Here is a 20,167-nt window from a genome sequence, read left to right on the forward strand (position 1 = left end):
CAGTTACTGGGGGGGGGGGGGGGGGGGGGGCAGGGGCAGAGGATCTGGAGTTTAAGGCCAGCTTGGAACATCTCAGAAAAACAAACTGATCAAACAAAAAAAAATTGTAGAATTAGCCTTTTTTAGGTCTTTGTGTGTACACATTGCAACCAACCTTAGTAGTTAATGTTATTTCTGCTATAAAGAAATAACAGAAGAGTGAATCTGGCCTGTGAGAAGGGGTCCTGGAATTCAGGTCAGGTAGTCCTTCAGATCATGCAGGGCTGCTTTCTCCTCTTGGAATAACTAACTGAGCAACGCTGGTTTATGCTCCCTTCCTTATTTGCCCAGGAACTATTTATATGTTCCAGACATAGTAGGAACTCAATAAACATCTTTCTCAACCTTTCTGTGTATTTTATGCACACACACTTAATATGCTTGTTTTTTCGAGACAGGGTTTCTCTGTGGAGCCCTAGCTGTCCTGGAACTCACTCTATAGATCAGGCTGGCCAAAATCATAGTGATCCACCTGCCTCCTACCTCTGCCTCCTGAGTGCTGGGACTAAAGGTGTGTGCCCACCACTGCCCAGCTTACTTTTATATGTAATCTATACCCACACATAATTTTTTTTTTTTTTTGAGATGTAGTCCCAAGCTGGCTGTGAACACACTAGAGAGCCCAAGATGGCCTGGAATTTCCAGTCTTGCTGGATCTCCCCAGTACTGGGATTAAAGGCATAAAGCACAACACCAGGACTTCATTGTTACTATTGTTTGCTTTTAAAGATGGTCTTGCTTTTAAAAGGAGAACAATAACTTTCCACATATATTTTAAAAAGTAAAGCCAGAAAGTTAACGTGCCAGGCATTGTTCACAAAAGCAAAGGAAAGAGATTCCCAGCTCTGGGTGCATGCACCCTGTGGTGCTTTCCAGTGCCCGGCCATGCAGGCTTTTTGGATTTCCACCATATTCCACCATAGCAGCCAAGGGACATTCGATCCAGACCTCAGAGAAGTCCACAGGGAAGGCCCTGGCTGCACAGAGGCCATGAGATTTTGCGGCCGTGTCATCTGATTGGAAAAAAAGCACATCAGGCAGCAAGCTCCTAAGCCAACTTGGTAGAGCGGGCCTAGCAAAAAAAAAAAAAAAAAAAGGCAGCATCTTTAGACCAGAGTACAGGGTGGTGGTCTGCTGGACTAGCCGACATGTTAAACTTGGAGGAAGGGTTCGGTGTGCTAAGATGAAACCTGAAAAACTAACAGCCATGTTCAGTGACTGGGAGGGAACGCTGTGTGCCTGGGGACGCTTGGAGGGACACTAGGCATCCTGGAAGGTAGCTCGGGTGTCGATCCCCTCCGGGGCTGAACTCAAGCGGGCGAGACGCTGCAGGCGCGTGGGAAAAGAAGGAACAGGAAGGAGAAAGAGGCCCGAGCAAAGGCGCTCGGCACCGACTCCAGGATGCGCGGTGAGAACGCCGGGGCAGACGCGCGGCCTCCCCGGAGCAGTGCAGCACGGAGGAACCGAGCGCCCAGAGCCCGCCCGCGCGCTTTTCCGGGGGACGAGCGAGCCGCTCGGCTCGGCTCGGCTCGGTTCGGCTCGGCTAGCTCGCGGGCCCGGGGGCGTGGCGCGGCCGGGGGGCGCGGCCGGGGGCGTGGCCTCGGGCGCGGGCGTCGCGGAGGGAGGGTGTCACGCAGAGGGAAGCGGCCCGCGGCGGAGGGAGGGGAGGCCGAGTCCTGGAAGTGGAGCTCCGCGCTGGGACTGGTTCCTTCGCAGCCATTTTCTGTCCAACCAAACAGCCGATTGGAGACGGGAGCCAACCAGGGCTGCATTGGAGGTTTGTGTCTCGCTTCGGCCAATGATCGCTCCTAAACCGACTCCACTTTAGCTCGAATGAAATGTCCGTCTCCTCCCGGCGCCGTCCCCGCCGCCAACGCCGCGGCGGTCGGGGGCCACTCTCCGGCCGCAGCCTCCGGGCGGGCGGGCCGGGCCTCCGGGCGAGGCCGCCGTGCTTCGGGCCGGGCCGGGCGCGGGGCGGCGGGCGCTTTGTGCACGGGGCCGCGAGCTCGGCCGAGCTGGGCCGGGCCGGGCGGCTGCGGGGCTCTCGCGGCGGCAGCCCCCGGGCCGGCTCCATTTTGTTCGGGGAGCCGGCGGCGGGCGAGCGGGCGGGCGGGCGGGGGAAAGCGGCCCGGCGTGCGCGGCGCCCCGGAGCGGCCGCTTTGTCTCCCGCATCCCGGCGGCGGCGGGCGTTGGGCGCGGGCGGCGGGGGATGCGCTCAGCGGGGCCGCCCGGGCACCTGCAAGCCGAGGTGGCGGGTCCCCCGCGAGGAACGAGCGGCCTGGCGGCCCCCGGCCCGCTCGGCGCCTACAGCATGCAGCCATCTGGCGGCTGGCGCGCCCCGGACTTGCCCCGAAGGTGGGAAAGGAGCCTTGGAGGTTGCACGGTGGTTTCAGTCACCCGTGCTGGGGGGTGGGGGCGGGAGGGTCTGCGAGAACAAAGAATTACCGAGCACCCACAGATCGTTTTCATGCCCAAAGTGCTACAACAAGACTGTTTGGTTTAGGCAAGGTTAGGTAGCAGGCGACCTTTAAAAAAAAAAAAAATGGCATCCCGCTAATCCTCACAGACCCTAGTTTTGTGGATCGTGCCACAGATCACCGAGGTGGCTTCAGCTCTCAGTAAGGAAACTAATCTGCAGCCGAAAGTGATGGCTTAACTCGTCAGTAGTAGTGACATTAATAAATAGGAGCTTTATGGATGAAGTATTGAGAGTTTTACCAGAATTCCTTTAAAAGGCAAATTCCTCCTCTGCACTGCTCCTGTGGCTTAATTTAAGGATTCTATCGATGCAAAACTGTGGTTGTCGATGCCAAAGAATGGAGGTTGGAGGAAGGGAAGACTGCTTTTCTTGGATACAAATTTGCATTTCTTCAAACATTAAGCAGATGTATGCATTCCCTTGAGCTGTTACACAGATTATAACCTGCCCTTGGGAAAATGTTTTCCATATGAAGTGATAGAGTGATTTTATTCTTAATGGACTAAACCTAAATGTATACTTAGCCAACTGTTTGGGTTACTGGTGTGGTAAGGGCCCTCAACCCCATACCCTTTCTAAGCAATATACATGCACATGCCCAACTCCTGTGTTTAAGTGTCCAAACACTCTTTAAAGCTGTAAGAGCAGTTTTGGATCTAGAAAAGGGACATAATATGGAAAGAGGATACAAATTACTTTTGAGAGTGTAACAGTGTCAGACTGTCTTTGCTGTCTGGTCCCTTTAATCCCATTTTAAAAATCAATTTAGCGGAGCAGTGGTGCCACACGCATTTAATCCCAGCAGTCGGGAGGCAGAGACAGGAGGATCTCTGTGAGTTCTGAGCGAGTTCTAGGACAGTCTCCAAAGCTGCAGAGAAACCCTGTCTCAAAAACAAAAAAATTCAACTCAATAGCCACGTTTACCCCCTCCCCTGCTATTTATACTGCATTTCATGCTTGAATGGAAATCAGTATTCTTCCTTTAAAATTAACACTGAAAGGATTTTTGTTTTGTGCCCCCCCACACACATTTAATTGTTTGCTTTGAAAACAAGGACTCAGCAAATAGGAAGGTGCCCAAACTGTCATTGCTTCTGATTCTCTCAGTTGTTTTTGCCGTACAGTGAGACTGAAGCCTGTCTCCGTGCAATTTCAGTTCCCAATGACGGTGCTCCAAAACTATAAATAAGGGCCCTGTGGATTTTTTTTTCAGTGTGCCCTCTAGGCAGTGTGTCTTTTTTCCAGCATAATGAATGATAATTTAAATGCATTATATAGTCTGACATAAATTTTTTCTTCCTTTTGAAGTTCAAAAATTTATACATCTCTGAAACATTTAATGAAGCCATCCTCAAAAATTGAAGTTAATCAGTGGGGTATTTCTGTCCTTGGTGTTAATATTTTATGAAATTTAGATATGTGAGTTTTCAGTCTCTTGCATAATATATAATTTGGTCCCTTATTTGGAGTATTATGGTGAATATTTATTATTAAAACAAATTCGGGGGTATGTTAGAAAGCCATTTCTGCCCTCCCCTGCAGACCCTCCACTGATTAGGTGTAGGAGGTAAGATGGCCTGTGTCTCTAATTTCAAGGAAGTCTGCAGACTGCACACTTTTGCTATTAAGAGATATTTGTCTTTTAGGTTAAAATTGGGCAAGGATCCAACACCTTTTGACGGGTGTTTGAGAACACCACTGACACACAATTCTGACGGTATTTCATGACAGTAAGTATGCTTTGACCATTTTGGTTAGTTCCGTCCGACATGAAAAGGTAGCTGGTGTGTTGGAGAGGGCTGCACAGTGAAACCTTCCAGTCTAGACAGACAGTACCTGTGTTTATCCGCTTTGACGCTTGTCAGCTGTTGGCACAGGCTCACTGGTTCCTCAGCACTGCTGAGACCGTCTGGTAAAAGACCGTCTGCTCTCCTGCTTACGGGCTGTCTGTTCGGCTGCAGGCGGGGTTATGTGCCGACTGGAAAGGGCTGAAGAGAGGGATGTGGTTGACCTGGGAATGTCAGGAGGGGTCCTCCCGGGCTGAACGGGGTCTTACAGATGGGTGGGATTTGGCCAGGTAAAAGGTGTCACTCAGAGCAAAAGCCCAGAAGCCCCGGTGAGTCACAGGCTTGGAGAGGGAGACAGGTACTTGTTCCAGATGGGTTTTCACAGGATAGTTCTGTGACGAGCTCCCACCTGGCCGCTCTGCACATTTGGATCTGGCTCTGCTACAGTATCTGTGACCTCAGGCAGGGTACAGTTCCTATGAGTCATGTTTGCTTCACTCTTAAAATGAGAGACCTGCAATTGGTGGTCCCCTAGGCATATTCTAGTGTTAGAGTTTTCCTAGGTTAAGAAGGGAAGCTTCTCGTAAAGCTATGAAGAGGAGGTTTGGATTTGATGTAAGAGACCTTGTGGAAACAGTTTTGGTGAGTTGGTCTTGATAGCATGCTAAGCTGGGCTGGGTGGTGGTGACCCAGTGGGATAGAAAAGGACGGGCTGATCCAGGTTGGAACCGCAAGACAGTGCTGGCCGGTCAGCCTAGACCAGTCGACCCGTGGTGCTCTCAACAGAACTGTCGGGATGGGGGAGGTGAGTTACACTCCAGTGTCCTAGTAGTCACTGAGGGCTGCTTAAACGGCAGGCGCAACAGTGATTGTAAATTTCGTATTTATGAGAGTGGAGGTAAAATTTAATGAGTTCATTAGAAGAGCAGAGGAGGAAAGAGCAAACAGTAACCTTGGGTTGAAGCTAACGATTAGGGGACAGAGTAAGAGGATGGCTTTGGAAGTCTCGGAGGGCATGGGGCAAGCCGTGTCAGTTCTGCGATGGTCTGTCGGGTGAAGGCAGATCTGAAAAGGCGGCTTTTCAGTGGTTTCTATTGGCATGTTGGCGTTTAAGAGCATGGGAATGAAGAGCTGTGTAAGGACCACGTGACTCCGTGAGCGTGAGCGCTAGTTAGGGAGTGGGGAGGTGAGGGTAGTCCTCAGCCGGGAGAGTACCGCTGTGTGAAATGAGCACGTGTTTAAGGGAGAGTAGGAAGCAGGCAGGCAGGGCTGAAAATGAGTAGAGATGAGGACTCCTGATACTGTTTCTTAACCTCCAGAACAGATAAAGAGCAGGTAAGAGGTTAGTGTACATTCGAGGAAAGGTCCTCGTGCCTGGAAAGAACCAGGACTGTTTGAAAAGGCAGGAATTACAGGAGGCTGAGGCTTGTGTGCTCTGCTGGGGCATTTGCACAGGAACTTGTTAGAGCAATCTTTCCGTAGAGGATGGAAAGTGACCTGTTGGCCGCCACTTGGAGTGAGTGGGAGTGTGCCTCCAACCCAGACAAGCCCAAGGACCACACTCATCCCAAACTCCAGAACACCTTTTTAACCCCTTATAGATGTTATTCTGGTTGTGAGAGCAGCTACAATGCTTTCACTATGCAATCAGGAGATAGAGAGCTAAGAGGGGGCACCTGGAGAATCAGGCCTAAGCATCCTAGGAAAAGCTACCAGGATGGGTTCTGTAGAGAACGTGGAGCCTCTAGGTTGGAGTCCCACTCACTCCGTCACCTCAGGCAGTCCGCACCTCAGCTACCTTTTCTTTTTTAAGATGTGGGATGGGGCTGACGGTGAAGGTGCATGACATGGCTGATGTGGAAGTCGGGATCATTGTGGAGCTGGGTTCTCTCCTTTCCCCGTGTGGTTTCAAGGGATGGAGCTTAGGAAGTTAGGCTTGGAGGCAAGCCTGTGTACCTGCTGAGCCATGTCGCCGGCCCATAGCTAGTTTCTTAAGCTATGCACAGGGCTATGAACATCTGAGGGATTTAGAAGTGCTCAGTAAATAAACATATTAAAGAAGACACTGTTTACCAGTGCACTTACTGTATTAGCAGATGATTGCTACTTTAAAAATCGGAATAAAAATGCATTATCACATCATCTTTAAAGAACATCAGTTCAGCTGGATAGCACAGTCACTGAACCTAATGTAATGAGATGGTCTCTGGGTTGCAGCTCCCCAGTGGACACGTGTAAATTCAGTCACAGCCGACTGGCCCTGTTGCCTCCCACTGGTGTTCCTGTCCTTTCCACCCCTCGCTGTCCTTTTCTGCTCCCCACATCTGCAGCCGTGCACTTCCCAGGTGGAGCCCAGCGCCACTCTGCTGGAGCTCCCGGCAGCCAGGCGGACTGAAATGTGCAGGCCCTGGAACACGCACTGGGGGATCCTCTTACCTCACTTCCTGCCGTAAGAGCGGTGTTACAGACCCTCTGTCTCCTGGTTCTATTTTGCTTCCTCCAGGCCATTTTCTGTGCTGGACGATACTCTACTCTTCGACTGAAAATCCCCCTTTGGAGGCTCTTGTCCACAGATAACTGCTTAACTGTCTTTCCCCCCAGTACTGTGTTTCTCTGTCTTTCTTTTTTTTTTTTTTTTGAGACAGGGTTTCTCTGTAGTTTTGGCACCTGTCCTGGAACTCTCTCTGTAGACCAGGCTGGCCTTGAACTCACAAAGATCCATCTGCCTCTGCCTCCCGAGTGCTGGGATTAAAGGCGTGCACCACCACCGCCCTGCCATCTCTGTTTCTTTCTTAAACATGGATGTGCACCCTCCCCCTCCCCCTTGGGCCTGATTTCTATGCTTTCAGTCTGTTTAGATGCCATCTCCTTTTGTTGTTGTTGTTTTGTTTTTTAAGATGTTTCTTATGTAGTCCTGGGTGTCCTGGAATTTACTCTGACCTCAAACTCAGAGATCCACCTGCCTCTGCCTCTGGAGTGCTGGGATTAAAGGTGTGTACCACCACTGCCTGCTAAATGCCATCTCCTAATGGGGCTTTTCTTGGCCCCCTCAGATTAGTCAAGCCCTTTTGAAATATATAACAACATGGATGGAGTATTCCCATTGTACTTGCTCAGTCTTTACAGATATGTCTCCTGATCCATGCAGAAGCCCTGTAAGCATAAGTCTTCTCTCTGTTTATCCACTTGCTCAAGGTCTTGTGGCCAATAAGTAGCAGGAAATTCAAACTAGGCGATTCCAGAGCCAGTGGCCTCGAAGAGCCCATGGACCAACCGCTCTCTACTCCCTCACCCCGTTCCCCAGATTACATAATATGTGTTTTCTCTGCAGGATGAGGACAGAGCCCTTATCTGTTATTTGCTGTTCTGTGACCACACGGCGTGGACCAGTAAACACTGGGCGCTCAGTCAGTGCAGTATTGGCTGACTTTCATCCACATTCTCTTCCATAAAAATTCCATAGAAAGCCAGGCGGTGGTGGTACACGCCTTTAATCCCAGTACTCCGGAGGCAGAGCCAGGTTGATCTCTGAGTTCAGGGCCAGCCTAGCCTACAGAGTGAGTTCCAGGACAGGCACCAAAACTACACAGAGAAACCCTATGTCGAAGAAAAAAAAAATTCCATAGAAAAACAAAACAAACCTTTAGACTATATAATAAGTTTTCCCCACTGTTCCTTATATATAGCAGGGTAGCTAGCATATTGTAAGACCCAGGGTTAGGCTGCTTATCTGAGGAATGCTACTGCTGCTGTTGGCTTCAGACAAGTGAACGTTAGATGTTTTGAGATTCCAGAACATGATAAATCAAGAAGTTGCAGCAGGAAAGGGAATACTGGGATTGAAGTCTGGAGTGGGGTTTTAACGGTAGAAAGATAGAGGTGAGGAGCAGAAGGCATGAAGTAACAGAAAGGCTAGAACAGACAGAACTAAAGATGCCCAGTTAAGTAGGAGACGCGGACTTGGGGAGCAGGGTCTCCACAGCCCCGGCATTGCTGACCCTGACAGTTGTGAGGTAGGAGACGCGGACTTGGGGAGCAGGGTCTCCACAGCCCCGGCATTGCTGACCCTGACAGTTGTGAAGTAGGTCATGCGCCTGGTTCGAAGACTAGTCGGGTAATCCACGTGATAACCAATCACAGTGTACAGTGGGATGGCAGTCAGCCTTCTGCTCTAGTACCTTTGCTTGTATTTATAATTAATCCATCTCTAGATCCACCTAGCTCCTTGACCAGTTTCTTGCTAGGGGAACTTCAAGACTAGTAGCCTGTGAACATTGACTTAACCAGGAATTTCTGTTATCAGACCTCACCAGTCAAGATTTATTTCCAGTTGTGGGTTCTGAATCAAATCTTGGTCCTATTTCCTTTAAAACAGTGAACAGCTGTTCCAGTGGACCATCTCTCCATGGCCAGTAGGTCCACTGTCAAAGCCTTGAAAGGCATTTGTGATCAAAGACACTAGCATTTTCTACTGGGGTGATGGCTGACGTGTGTGTGAATGAAAGATGGGGAGGGTAATATTGTTCCATGTGTATAGAAATGAGTAGAGGATTAGTGAATGAATAGGACCCCTGCATCTGCATAGACAGAGGCTCCTTAAAACAGTATGAATTACAGAAATGTATCTCTGTCTACAACTGAATCAGATAGCAAAGCCAACAGATGCATGGAAGACATGCCATGTCGATAACTTAGAAACTAGCCTGGTGTGTTAGAGGAAAGCCGTAGAGATGGAGAAGCACTCTGAGGAGGGTAGTACTCCAGTCACTGCTAACTTCTAGGCCTTAGTTCAGTATGCCAGGTAGATTCCACGCTTCTGGGCTTGTCCTGTGGCTGATGCAGCTCCATGCCCATGGGCCAGTCCTTCCAGATCTGCTGTGATGAAAAGAAATGGGATCTGTTGGGGGCTAATGGTTTACTTTCCCCAGATTCTTCCTCTTAGAGATCTTGTTTCTCACAGCCCTAAACAGACTGAAAAGAGGTGGGGCTGAGGAAGTAACATGGGTGATTTAGTACTTGCTGCATAAGGACCCGAGTTCAGTCTCCAGAATGCATATGAAAAGGCCCAGCTGTGTGTGTGTGTCTGTCTGTCTGTCGGTCTGTCTCTGTGTGTGTGTGTGTCTGTGTGTCTGTGTCTCCATGTCTGTTTGAAACAGGCAGTTCCCTGGGGTTCAGTGGCCAGACACCCAAGCCTGATTGGCTAGTTGCATGCCAGTGAGACTGTCCCTAAAACAAGGTGTCTGGCCCCTGAGGAATGACCGCTGAGGTTGACCTCAGGCCTCCATAGACACAAATAGTCTCTGTAATTGTTCTTGGTCTTGTTTGTGGTTGTACTTCTCCTATTTATATATTCAAGTCTCTTAAATATTTCCTTTCATTTAAAGAATCAGAAAGTTTGAGGAGCTAGGGGAAGAAAATACTTGTGTTAGACTCAGGTGATGGCCCCATTCAAAACCTGATGGGAAGCTTGGCATGGCGGCGTATGCCGGTAATCCCAGTTTTCAGAAGGTCAGTCTGGCTGTGTGACAAGACCCTGCAGGAAAAAAGAGGACTGTACCTTTGGGTGGCAGGGAGGCAGCAAAGGGAGGTATGCAGCAGGCACAGAAGGGTAGCTAGTCCTGGGGCTGTGCAGGACCGCTGGTAGGGCTGGGGCTGCCCGACATTCCAGGGACTGCCGTGCTCACCTGATTCGGTGCTCCAAGGAAGAAGTGTATGGTAAGTTAAGGTTGGCCACACTGTACTTGAGGAGGATGTAGTTGGAAAGCAAGAGGCATGTACTTCAGGGTCATTTTGTTTTATTCCTCTACTGATTTTACACTTAGTACATATGGAAGATGGACAGGAATGTTGAGTGGTTAGCAAATTGTTGAAAAATGTCCTAGTCAAGAAATGCATTTTCTTAGTCAGGCAAACTAGAATTGGTCCACCCGGGGAGCGGGTAAGTGCTGAGCCGTTTCCTGGAGAGCACTGAAAGACTTTGTCCCCTTAGATGGATGGCGACGGTTCGACAACAGATGCTTCTCAACTAGGGATCTCCGCGGACTACATTGGAGGAAGTCACTATGTCATCCAGCCGCACGATGGTAAGACACACAGCTAGAACAGACACACACCAGCTCACCAGTGTCTGACAGCAGAGTAATGATTGCATGCCCTGGTTCACTGGGAATCGAAGTGAGAGCCTGCCTGGTCTGGGGCCCAACCTGTAATCCCACCTATTTGGGAGGCCAAGGCAGGAGGGTGACAAGTCAGGACTGGCCTAATCAACTTTATTGAGACCCTGTCTCACATGTGAAGTTAAGGCTGGGTATGATGGTGTACAGCTTTAACCCCAGCACTCGGGAGGCAGAGGCAGGCAGGTCTCTGTGAGTTTGAGGCCAGCCTGATCTACAGAGAGAGTTTCAGGCTAGTTAGGGCTACACAGAGAAACCTTTCTGAAAAGAAAGAGAAGTGGGGAAGAGAGAGAGACATAGCTCAGTGCTCTGTCCTTAGGTCCTATCCCTAAGGCCCTTGGTCCAGTCGAAGTATTCCAAAAGCCAACCCACTGTAGAAGGCACACCCTACCGTCTTATTAGAGATGCTCTTCACAAGAGTGGCGAGGCCTAGGAAGAGTGCTCTATAAAAGTGTGCTCTAAAAAACTCAAAACTTAGCAGACTCCCTCTAAACAGTAAGAGGAATTCTTATGTTAATCTACCAGAAATAATCTGCTTTTATGGCATTTTAATTTGTAAAATTAAACATTAACGTGTATTTTTTAGGAGCTATGAAGGGATTAGTGTTCCTAGATACTAAATTATTACCCAGTTGGGTCAATAACATTCAAGTCTAATTTTTTAAGTCTATAGAATTTAATATAAAATTTATATGAACAGGTTTATGTAAATGCTAGCTAGGAGTTTTATACTTTATAAACTTTACATATACAGGTTTATATAAACTTGGCTTTGGATAAACATAAACTTAGTCTAGTAATATTTAAGGAGCATAGGTTACGGACTGAGTTTTATAGCCAAGTTAGGCAGTGGATGAGTGTTGGCCCTGCCACTGCTGGGGATTGAGCGCAAGACCTCATGGCTGGCAGTCAAGCACTGCACACTGAGTTACATCCCCCAGTGGTGAGCGTCTGCTCTGTAGAACCACGTCCCGGCACGCAGAGCTGCTTCCTGGCTTCAGGAAAGACTCGATAGGGGAAATGAGAAGTGAGAAGAATTAGGAAACAGCATGGAGGACTTGCCAAGGTATTGCATGAAGGGAGAGCACTTCGGGAGGTGCCGTCGGGGAGGGGGTTGGTGGAGGCTTTGGAGGAATGGGTGCTGGGATGTTAGAGGACAGCCAGGACAAAAGAGTGCTGGGTGCTGGGTTGGAGATTAACCCCGAGGAAATGTGGAAAAACAATTATTGCCATCTCTTAGGAGCACTGGGTGATGAGCCACAAGGCTCGTGCTTTAGACCGTCACAGACAGTCATTTCAAGGTCGAAGTAAAAATGAAGATGTTTTAAACTATTTGTTATTTTTACTCGTGTATGTGCCTGGGTGAGCTTATGTGCACCATGTGTGTGCGGGTGCCTGTGGAGGCAGAGGGCCTCAGATCCCTTGGAACTGGAGTTACAGGCGGTTGTGAGCTGCCTGATGTGGGTGCTGGGAACCGAACCCGGGTCCTCTGCAAGAGCAGTAAGTGCTCTTAACCGCTGAGCCATCTCTCCAGCCCCCAAACCTAATTCTTAAAACACTTTCTTTAGATACTGAGGACAGCATGAATGATCATGAAGATACAAATGGTTCAAAAGAGAGTTTCAGAGAACAAGATATTTACCTTCCAATTGCAAATGTGGCTAGGATAATGAAAAATGCCATACCTCAAACAGGAAAGGTAACGTAGGGGAGACTTGGTCTGCCTTTGCTTTTGCAGGGGGAGGGAGAGGGAATGGAAACTGTAAGACACGTGTCCATAGTGAAATCAGAAGTAGCTAGCTATTGATTTCGGTCCCCAGCCTTTCAGCACATCAGGTTTGTTTCTGACTACTTGGCTACTGAACAGTGGTCTGTCTCCAGTCCCCTCACCTTCCCACATGCCCCGGACATCCAGTGTCAGTGACGTTAGGTGGCAGTGGACTGAAAGGTATGATAAGATTTTCAAAACACCTTGGTATTTGCAAACAGCTGTTTTCCTTTTTATGCAAATGGAGCCCATCTGTACCTCAGCTGACACACAGTAGCTTGTCTTAGAGCAACTCCTTGTATGAAACATTCCTCAGCCAGGTGTGGTGGCACTTGCTTTTAATTCCAGCATTTGGGGAGCAGAGGCAGAAGGATTGCCAAGAGTTCAAGGGCTACATAGCAAGTTCCATACCAGCCTTGGCTACATAATGAGACCTTGTGTCATAAAACAGACAAACCTCATCACTCAGCTTATCACTTGGTCTGAGGTAAATTTCCTACTTTATATATTGCTTTATATATAAAACATATGCATATACATTAACCTTTTCCATTATTTTTATAAACCTTTTGAAAGTAAAACTTTCAAATAAATATAATGATATTACATTACTCACACTGTAAGTATGAGATATTCCTCATGTTTTAGAGCAGAGGAATTGTTCCAGACTTGCTTTTAAGTAGCTCCTGCCTCTTACTAAAACCCCAGCCATCTGGGCCACCAAGCAGCTGAAATGTGGCTGGTCTAAAAGGACTAGTGCTGTAACAAACCCACCAGATTCCAGAGGCCTGGTGTGAGGAGGACCATGGAAATACCTCGTATTAAATTGATTACGTGTTTCTGCTATATGTGTGTGTGTGTACACATATGTATGTGTATATATGCTCCGTAGTTAACGTGGCTTCCGATGGAAAGAAATACAGAATTACACACTTCGCTTGCATCCCATTGTTTTGTTCAATGCATTGTACAACTCTCATTTACTTTCTCCACCGAGTAAAATGGGTGTGGAGGTAAATGACAGTATGTATGCTCGTGTGCGCAACTGCATATATGTACACATACCACGGAACATGTGTAAAGGGTAGAGGACAACTTACGGTGTTCACTTCTTTCCTCCCATCATTTGGGCCCAGGGGACCAAACTCAGTTGCTCCGGTTTGGCAGCCGGCACCCTTAGCTGCTGAACCATCCCGCCAGCACCCAGTGACAGTAATTTTTCAGGAAGGTCTATTTCATTTTCACTAGTAGACCCCCGACCGTTACTTACCTGTTTATGTGTGTTTGCATGTATGTATTGAGACGGGGCCTTACTGTGTAGCTATGGCTGGCCTGGAACTGTTGTGTAGCCCAGGCTGGCCTCTACTTCTACCTCTCAAGGATTAAAAGCATTCACTACCATGCCCAGCAGACCTCAGAATTTGAAGAGAAGACTTCGTCATAATGGTGTGGAGGGTATATGCTGTTGTAGGCAATATTCAGAACCCATATTTTTTCTAGCCCCAATAGTTTAAAAAAGAAAAAAAAATCAGTATTTTATTCCTAAGACTTTTGTGAATTCAGTTTTTGTTTTTTTTCTGAACTTTTTTTTAAGCATTTTATTTATTTTGTGTGTATTAGTGTTTTGTCTGAAATGTATGTCTGTGCACCTTGCCCATACTTGGTGCCTGAGGTGGCCAGAAAAAGGAGTCAGATGCCCCGGAACTGGAGTTACAGATGGTTGTGAGCCACCATGTGGGTGCTGGGAATTGAACCCACATCCTCTAGAAGAGCCGCCAGTGCTCTTAACCACTGGGTCAACACTTCAGGTTTTTTGGGGCGGCAGGGGGTGGCGTTTATTTTGTATGTCCTATTCACAGACATGCTCCCCGAGTCTCAGCCCGATGTGCTCAGTGCAGCCGTACCGGGTTGGCCTTCCTGCGTCCCTGGGGTGGTAAGCTACTCAGTGGTGGCTCTCCACCATCTCCGGCTGGCTGCTGTGACAGTTGCAGAAGTTTTCTCTCTTTTATGTATGTGTTCCTTCTGCTCATTCTGACTCTGAGTTGGCTATTACCAACAACGGTTAATATGTAAGGGGCTGAAGTTTAGGCATCACCAGCTCCGGGAACGTGGCTCCAGAGGTGGAGTGCTGGCCTAGCAAGCAAGAAACCCTGGGCTTTTCAAACTGGGCATGGTGGCGCACGCCTGTAGCCCAACACTTGAGAGGTAGAGGCAGAAATAGAGGTCAGGTCATCCTTGGCTGCGTAAAGAGCCCGGCCTGGAGACATGAGACCCTGGGTAGCAGAGGTGTCTGTCAGTGTGGTATGCTCTGGGCAGCGTTTTGTTTTCACGGGCAGAGATGGCGCACACCTTTAATCCCAGCACTTGAGAAGCAAGGGCAGGCAGATCTCTGTGAGTTCGAGGCCAGCCTGGTCTACAAAGCGAGTTCCAGGACAGCTAGGACTGTTACACAGAGAAACCCTGTCTCAAACAATCGAAGAAAAAAAAAAAGGTGATGCATTTCCTACCAATTTACCTATGGCTTTTTTTTCCTCTTCAGATTGCAAAAGATGCCAAAGAGTGTGTTCAGGAGTGTGTGAGTGAGTTCATAAGCTTCATAACATCCGAGGCAAGCGAACGCTGTCATCAGGAGAAGCGGAAGACGATTAATGGGGAGGATATTCTCTTCGCCATGTCTACTCTAGGCTTTGACAGCTATGTGGAACCTCTGAAACTGTACCTTCAGAAGTTCAGAGAGGTAAGTGCCGTGGCCGCGGTGCTATGCCGGGGAAAGCGACAGCCACCATCAGCTCGGTGTTAGACCATGTCACCTCAGATGCTTTGCAGCAAATCGTGTGACATTTCCAGTAGTGTGAGATGTGTAAGATTACAGTATTTTAAATACCAATTCTTTACTTCTTTCCTGTTTTGTTACAAACTTTAGCAGGTGAATAGTGATTAAAAGGATTCTGGGTTTATGCTGCCAGGGGGAGAACACTGAAATAGTTTAGGCTTTGGTTCCTCATCTGTAAAGAGAGACTTACAGCACTTCCACTATAGAATTATTGAAAAGATTAAATGGTGGACAGAGCTGCTGCACTAAGTGAGGAGCCGTCGGTCAGTGTGGGACTTCTCAGATGACCAGAGGATGGTGTGACCATCCCCTGGTGTGCACACACATTATACACGTCTGCTGTCATCACTTGGCACCTTAGTTTTTGAGACAGGCCTCCTTGACCAGGAGCCCGCTAATGGGCTGGTCGGCTGGCCAGAAGCCCCAGAGACCCTTCTGTCTGCCTCCCTGGCACTGGTTACAGCTCTGAAGTGGGTTGTGAGGTCTCTGAACTCGGGTCCTCCTGCTTGTTGGGAAAAAGCATCTTAAGGGCTCAAGTCCCTCCCTGAAATTGGTGGATGTTTGCATGGAATGAGTAAAAGTGGGGAAACTGTAAGTCACAGTACTCTCCTAAATACTTCCCACAATACTTTGCTACTGAAGAGTACCACAGACCCAGAGAGCGGCTGGAACTTTGGAGGTCTCTGGTTCAAACAAATCTGTAGTTGGGAATTTTAAACACTAAGCTTGGAGCTTCCCAGTGTTTCCCACCTGGCCGTACACACTGATGACGACACACAAACAGGCCGTAAAGAGTTAATAAAACATTCTGTCATGTCATAGTTTTCTAACTGAGGCTTCCTGTTTTGGACATCACGCTCTCACTTAGAAACAGTTGAATGTGAGCACTTGTTTGGGCGTCTTCATTCCCTAGGCCATGAAAGGAGAGAAGGGCATTGGTGGAGCGGTCTCCGCTACAGATGGGCTAAGTGAGGAGCTCACAGAAGAGGCATTTAGTAAGTACTTGACACGCTGCTGCTGGGGAGTGGGCCGCTGAGGCGCCGCTGAGGCTTGGTGCTAAGCGACTTGTCGGGGACCTGCTCTAAGTGACCGCTTCACGTCCATGTCCTTGGTGAAGTCGGTGAGTGATGTGTGCAGATTTGAACTGGGAAGACAGACACCTCGACCTTACAGTAACGATTACACTCATTCTCCTTGTTTCGCGTTTGAGTGAAGACTTCTGAGAGGAGTATTGAGAATTACAGCTCATGACATAAAATTGTGTGATTTAAATGTCAACACGAGACACTTCATCTACGAGACTCATGATGCTCAGTCCTGTGTTGCTCCGGCCACGCCCAGTGGTGAGGCTAGGTCTGAGCATGACTCGGAAACTGTTGCTGAGTACAGTGTAGAGATGTGAGGCCGTGAATTGGAAGGCACAGTAGGGAAAAAATGTGACTTTTATTCTTAGAGGACTTTTTAAAAAAAAAATAGGAAGTTTATGATTTTTCACAGGATTATATTCTGCATATATGGGAGAACTGTAATGGGACATTAATAGCATTAAACTAAGATTGAGGCCAAGAGAGTAAGATTATTTCCCCTTTAACTTTTTTTTTCTCCTTCCTTTAGCTAACCAGTTACCAGCTGGCTTAATAACTGCAGATGGTCAACAACAAAACGTTATGGTTTACACAACGTCCTATCAACAGGTACGGTACCGTCTGCACCTCACAACTTCAAAAGCACATGATAGTTACTGTAATAAAATGGTTTTCTCCAAATATATATTACTGTCAGAATTCCTTAATGATGAAAGCATTTCCCAGCTGCTCAGTCTACATGGAAGGTGACGTAGCTCTGAGGCTAGCTGGTATGGGAACAACCCCCTCCTGCTGCCTGTTTGGTGGATGAAATAGACACATTACTTGTAACTTTTTTTCTTTTTCTTTTTTTTTTTTTTGATTTTTTGAGACAGGGTTTCTCTGTGTAGCTTTGCGCTTTTCCTGGATCTTGCTCTAGACCAGGCTGGCCTCGAACTCACAAAGATCCGCCTGGCTCTGGCAAATTATTTTCTGTTTTTTTTGGGTTTTTTTTTTTTTTTTTTTTTTTTTTTTTTTTTTTTGAGACAGGGTTTCTCTGTGTAGTTTTGGTGCCTGTCCTGGCTCTGCCTCTCAAGTGCTAGGATTAAAGGCGTGCGCCACCACCGCCCCTTGAAACTTTTCAAGATCTTACTTTCTATTTTCCAATCCTAGATTTCTGGTGTCCAGCAAATTCAGTTTTCGTGATCTGAAGAAGTGATGGAAGCGGGCTGTACAGATAGTCCGACCAAGTCTGGAACAGAGGCGTCGGGAGGAAGTGAGGGGAAGACGCCTCTTTGTACAATATGTAGCTGTAATGTAGCTTCCTGACGCTTGACTAATTGAGGTGTTAATTCTGACTTGAGAATCTTTTTCATGAATGATTTTAAAGAAAAAATTGGATTTTAAAGGTATTAAAATATTTTTGTTTTGTACGAGAGTTTGTTGCTCTGTATGACGCCTGTATGCATTGTATATTGCAATTTATTACTGTCAGAGATTTGTAGACAGTTTCTTATTTTCATATTGAATCATGTTATTTTGTAATTCAAGTAAGCAGCTGGGTTAATTCATGATGTTTGCCCTTTTAATAAAGTATAAGGGTAGAGTTCATTTTGAATGAAAGTTGCCTTTATTATAAATTTGAGTTTGTCCTGGCTATATACTATCTTGCATGATAACCTAGCTAGATTTTTAGAATTTATTTATTGAAATTAATTTTTTTGGTAAAAGTCATAGCTTAAGCAGTGTCTTTTTTTAATGTAATTGAATAATTAAGTTGGATGCAGAAGCAAGTATTGTCTGACCTATAAACTTGGTGCCCATCACTCTCCACACCTCTTCAGGTAGCTCTAGTTACTATCATACGTGTTAGAATTCATTCTCACTCGATGTAGTCCCAGCACCCTGAAGTGGTCCCTTTCTTAAGTATTACAGTGTCCTCGTCAAGAGGGATGTTTTTAGTCCATTGATAATGTCATATTACCCTTTTCACTGAAAGGTCAGATTTCCTGTTGAGCTGTGAGAACCAGAACAGTGGGTGTGAGTGTGTGCAGACGTTTTACGTGGATGAGTGAACACACAGGAGAGCAGTGAGGGCTGTGGATCATGTGACACGGGAGCCTTGTGGCGCTGTCATGCTGTCTGCAATAAACTCATGTTAGATGATGTTGCTTTGTACAGCTTAGCAGTGTGTGCTTAGGTTCCTTTTTAAAGTAAAGATTTCTATTTTCTCATCTATTCTTTTTAGTAATATTTGAGTTTTTGTGTACGTAGAGGTGGTAGTTTTAGCTCTATCAGAAATGGCTTATTGTACACTTTGTCCAGAAGGAAATTTGTGGGACTCCAATGGATGAAGGAGAAAATTGCCTAGATACAAACTGAATGATAACAGCCACTTTGCCAGGAGTCTTGGGGACATAGCTGGCTATTCACAGATTAACTAACCCTCCTCTCCTCCCCCCTTTCCATAATAACCTTCATTGTAGACAATGCACATAGGAAAGAAAGGGAGAGGATGGTTAAGCAAAATCAACAGCCACCCTACTGTGTTGAAATAACCAATGTTAATATTTTGATAAATTCATTTGTCCTTTTACTTTGCTAAATATGTATATTTTTATAAAATGGGCTCCTGTTGTGCACACTGTTTTGTAACTGGCTTTTTCACTTAACAATATATTGTGAACATCTTCCCCAGGTTGTGCATGGTCTTCTGCATCATTTTTACTGGGTTTTTATTCTGTTGTATGACTGAATCATGATTAATTTATTTAATCACCTATTGGAAATTTTAACTTTTCATCTCTCCATAGTTATAAATAGCACTTCACTGAATCTTGTGTATATCGTAACTTTTCTTGAAATAAATTCTTAGAAGTAGAACTGCTGGGATACCAGATACACAAAGCAGGAAGGTTTTGCTCCTTGTGTGTGGGTTCACTTTTGGAATGTGTCCTACCCAGACACTGTCATCACTTCACTGACACAGTGTGAGACTTGGGCATCAGACCATCTTGACAACTCTTTAAAGGTTAAGAATAAAGATAAAAAATAAATTACCATTTTTAAGTTTAAAGCATACATCAAAATAGGATTTTGAACCTGATTGTGAGGGATACCTTTTAGGGCAAAAGCAGGTCAACTCAGGGTCATATTGCCTCCATATTCATGCAGGAAAGAAAACAGGCATTCTGTGCGTGCCTGATACAAGTCCTTCATGCTCAGTTAGTGTTAGCTTCATGTTCATCCTGGCTCACATCTGATACCATCCTTAAGTGTTTGTTAGCCTAAAATAGTTTTATGATTTTGTAAATACTCCTTTTCTGATTAAAAGTGACTTGCGGTTTCAGTGATTTGAGTTACAAGTGGCATAAGGGGCTTAAGTTAGCCTGATTTTGGTACTTGGTATAGTAGTGTATGTTGCACGAATCCTAAATGGTCTTATAATAAAAACCCAGAGCCAGATATTGGGGTGAATGCTGAAAGATCAGGGAGACAAAGGAACAGGCCACAGCCATGTCTCACCATGCCAACTCCACGCCCAGCCATTTCACTTCCTATCTCAACCTTGCTAGTTAATGGATCTCTGCCTCCTGAGTGCTAGGATTAAAGGTGTGTGGCACCACTGCCTGACCTCTATGTTTAACTCTATAGCTGGCCTTTTCCTCTGATCTTCAGGCAGATTTTATTTGAGTACAACAAAATGTTACTACATTTCCCCATTTTTGTCTAAAATAATAAAAGAAGGTGGTAACTAATATAAGAAAAATTATATACAATAAGTACAAGAACTATATATAATATATAAAGCCAAGAATTACATCAACAATGTCCAATCCATTGACATTTCATGGATTCAGAGAAAATACTCTATTATGGTGAGTCTAAAATGTACCTAATTCACTTTCTTTTTTTTCTAATTCACTTTCTATCCTAACTTGTATTACTAACCCAAAACTATATTTTGATGTCTTTCAAACTTATAAACTTCACACCTCTTTAGTGAGTTTCTTTTCTGAATTTG

General features: G+C 46.4%; 1 protein-coding gene across 3 annotated transcripts; it reads left to right on the forward strand.

Annotated features, from left to right (window-relative positions):
• The first annotated feature begins 1,685 nt into the window (after positions 1–1,685).
• Positions 1,686–18,978, forward strand: Nfyb (nuclear transcription factor Y subunit beta). Of its 3 annotated transcripts, none has more exons than XM_052753002.1 (8): positions 1,687–1,816; positions 4,165–4,248; positions 10,295–10,388; positions 12,047–12,177; positions 14,786–14,983; positions 15,993–16,074; positions 16,694–16,773; positions 17,317–18,836. In XM_052753002.1, the coding sequence occupies exons 2-8, from the start codon at positions 4,243–4,245 to the stop codon at positions 17,347–17,349; spliced, it is 624 nt and encodes a 207-aa protein (XP_052608962.1). In that variant the 5' UTR covers positions 1,687–1,816; positions 4,165–4,242; the 3' UTR covers positions 17,350–18,836. The 3 variants fall into 3 exon arrangements, with proteins under 3 accessions (XP_052608964.1, XP_052608962.1, XP_052608963.1); XM_052753003.1 differs by lacking the exon at positions 1,687–1,816 and adding an exon at positions 2,188–2,394; XM_052753004.1 differs by lacking the exon at positions 12,047–12,177 and having other exon boundaries at positions 1,686–1,816; positions 17,317–18,978.
• The last annotated feature ends 1,189 nt before the right edge of the window (positions 18,979–20,167 follow it).

The sequence above is a fragment of the Peromyscus californicus genome, unplaced genomic scaffold (assembly GCF_007827085.1).
Source record: "Peromyscus californicus insignis strain IS unplaced genomic scaffold, ASM782708v3 Scaffold_24__1_contigs__length_46423439, whole genome shotgun sequence".
In the NCBI taxonomy this organism is placed as follows: Eukaryota; Metazoa; Chordata; class Mammalia; order Rodentia; family Cricetidae; genus Peromyscus; species Peromyscus californicus.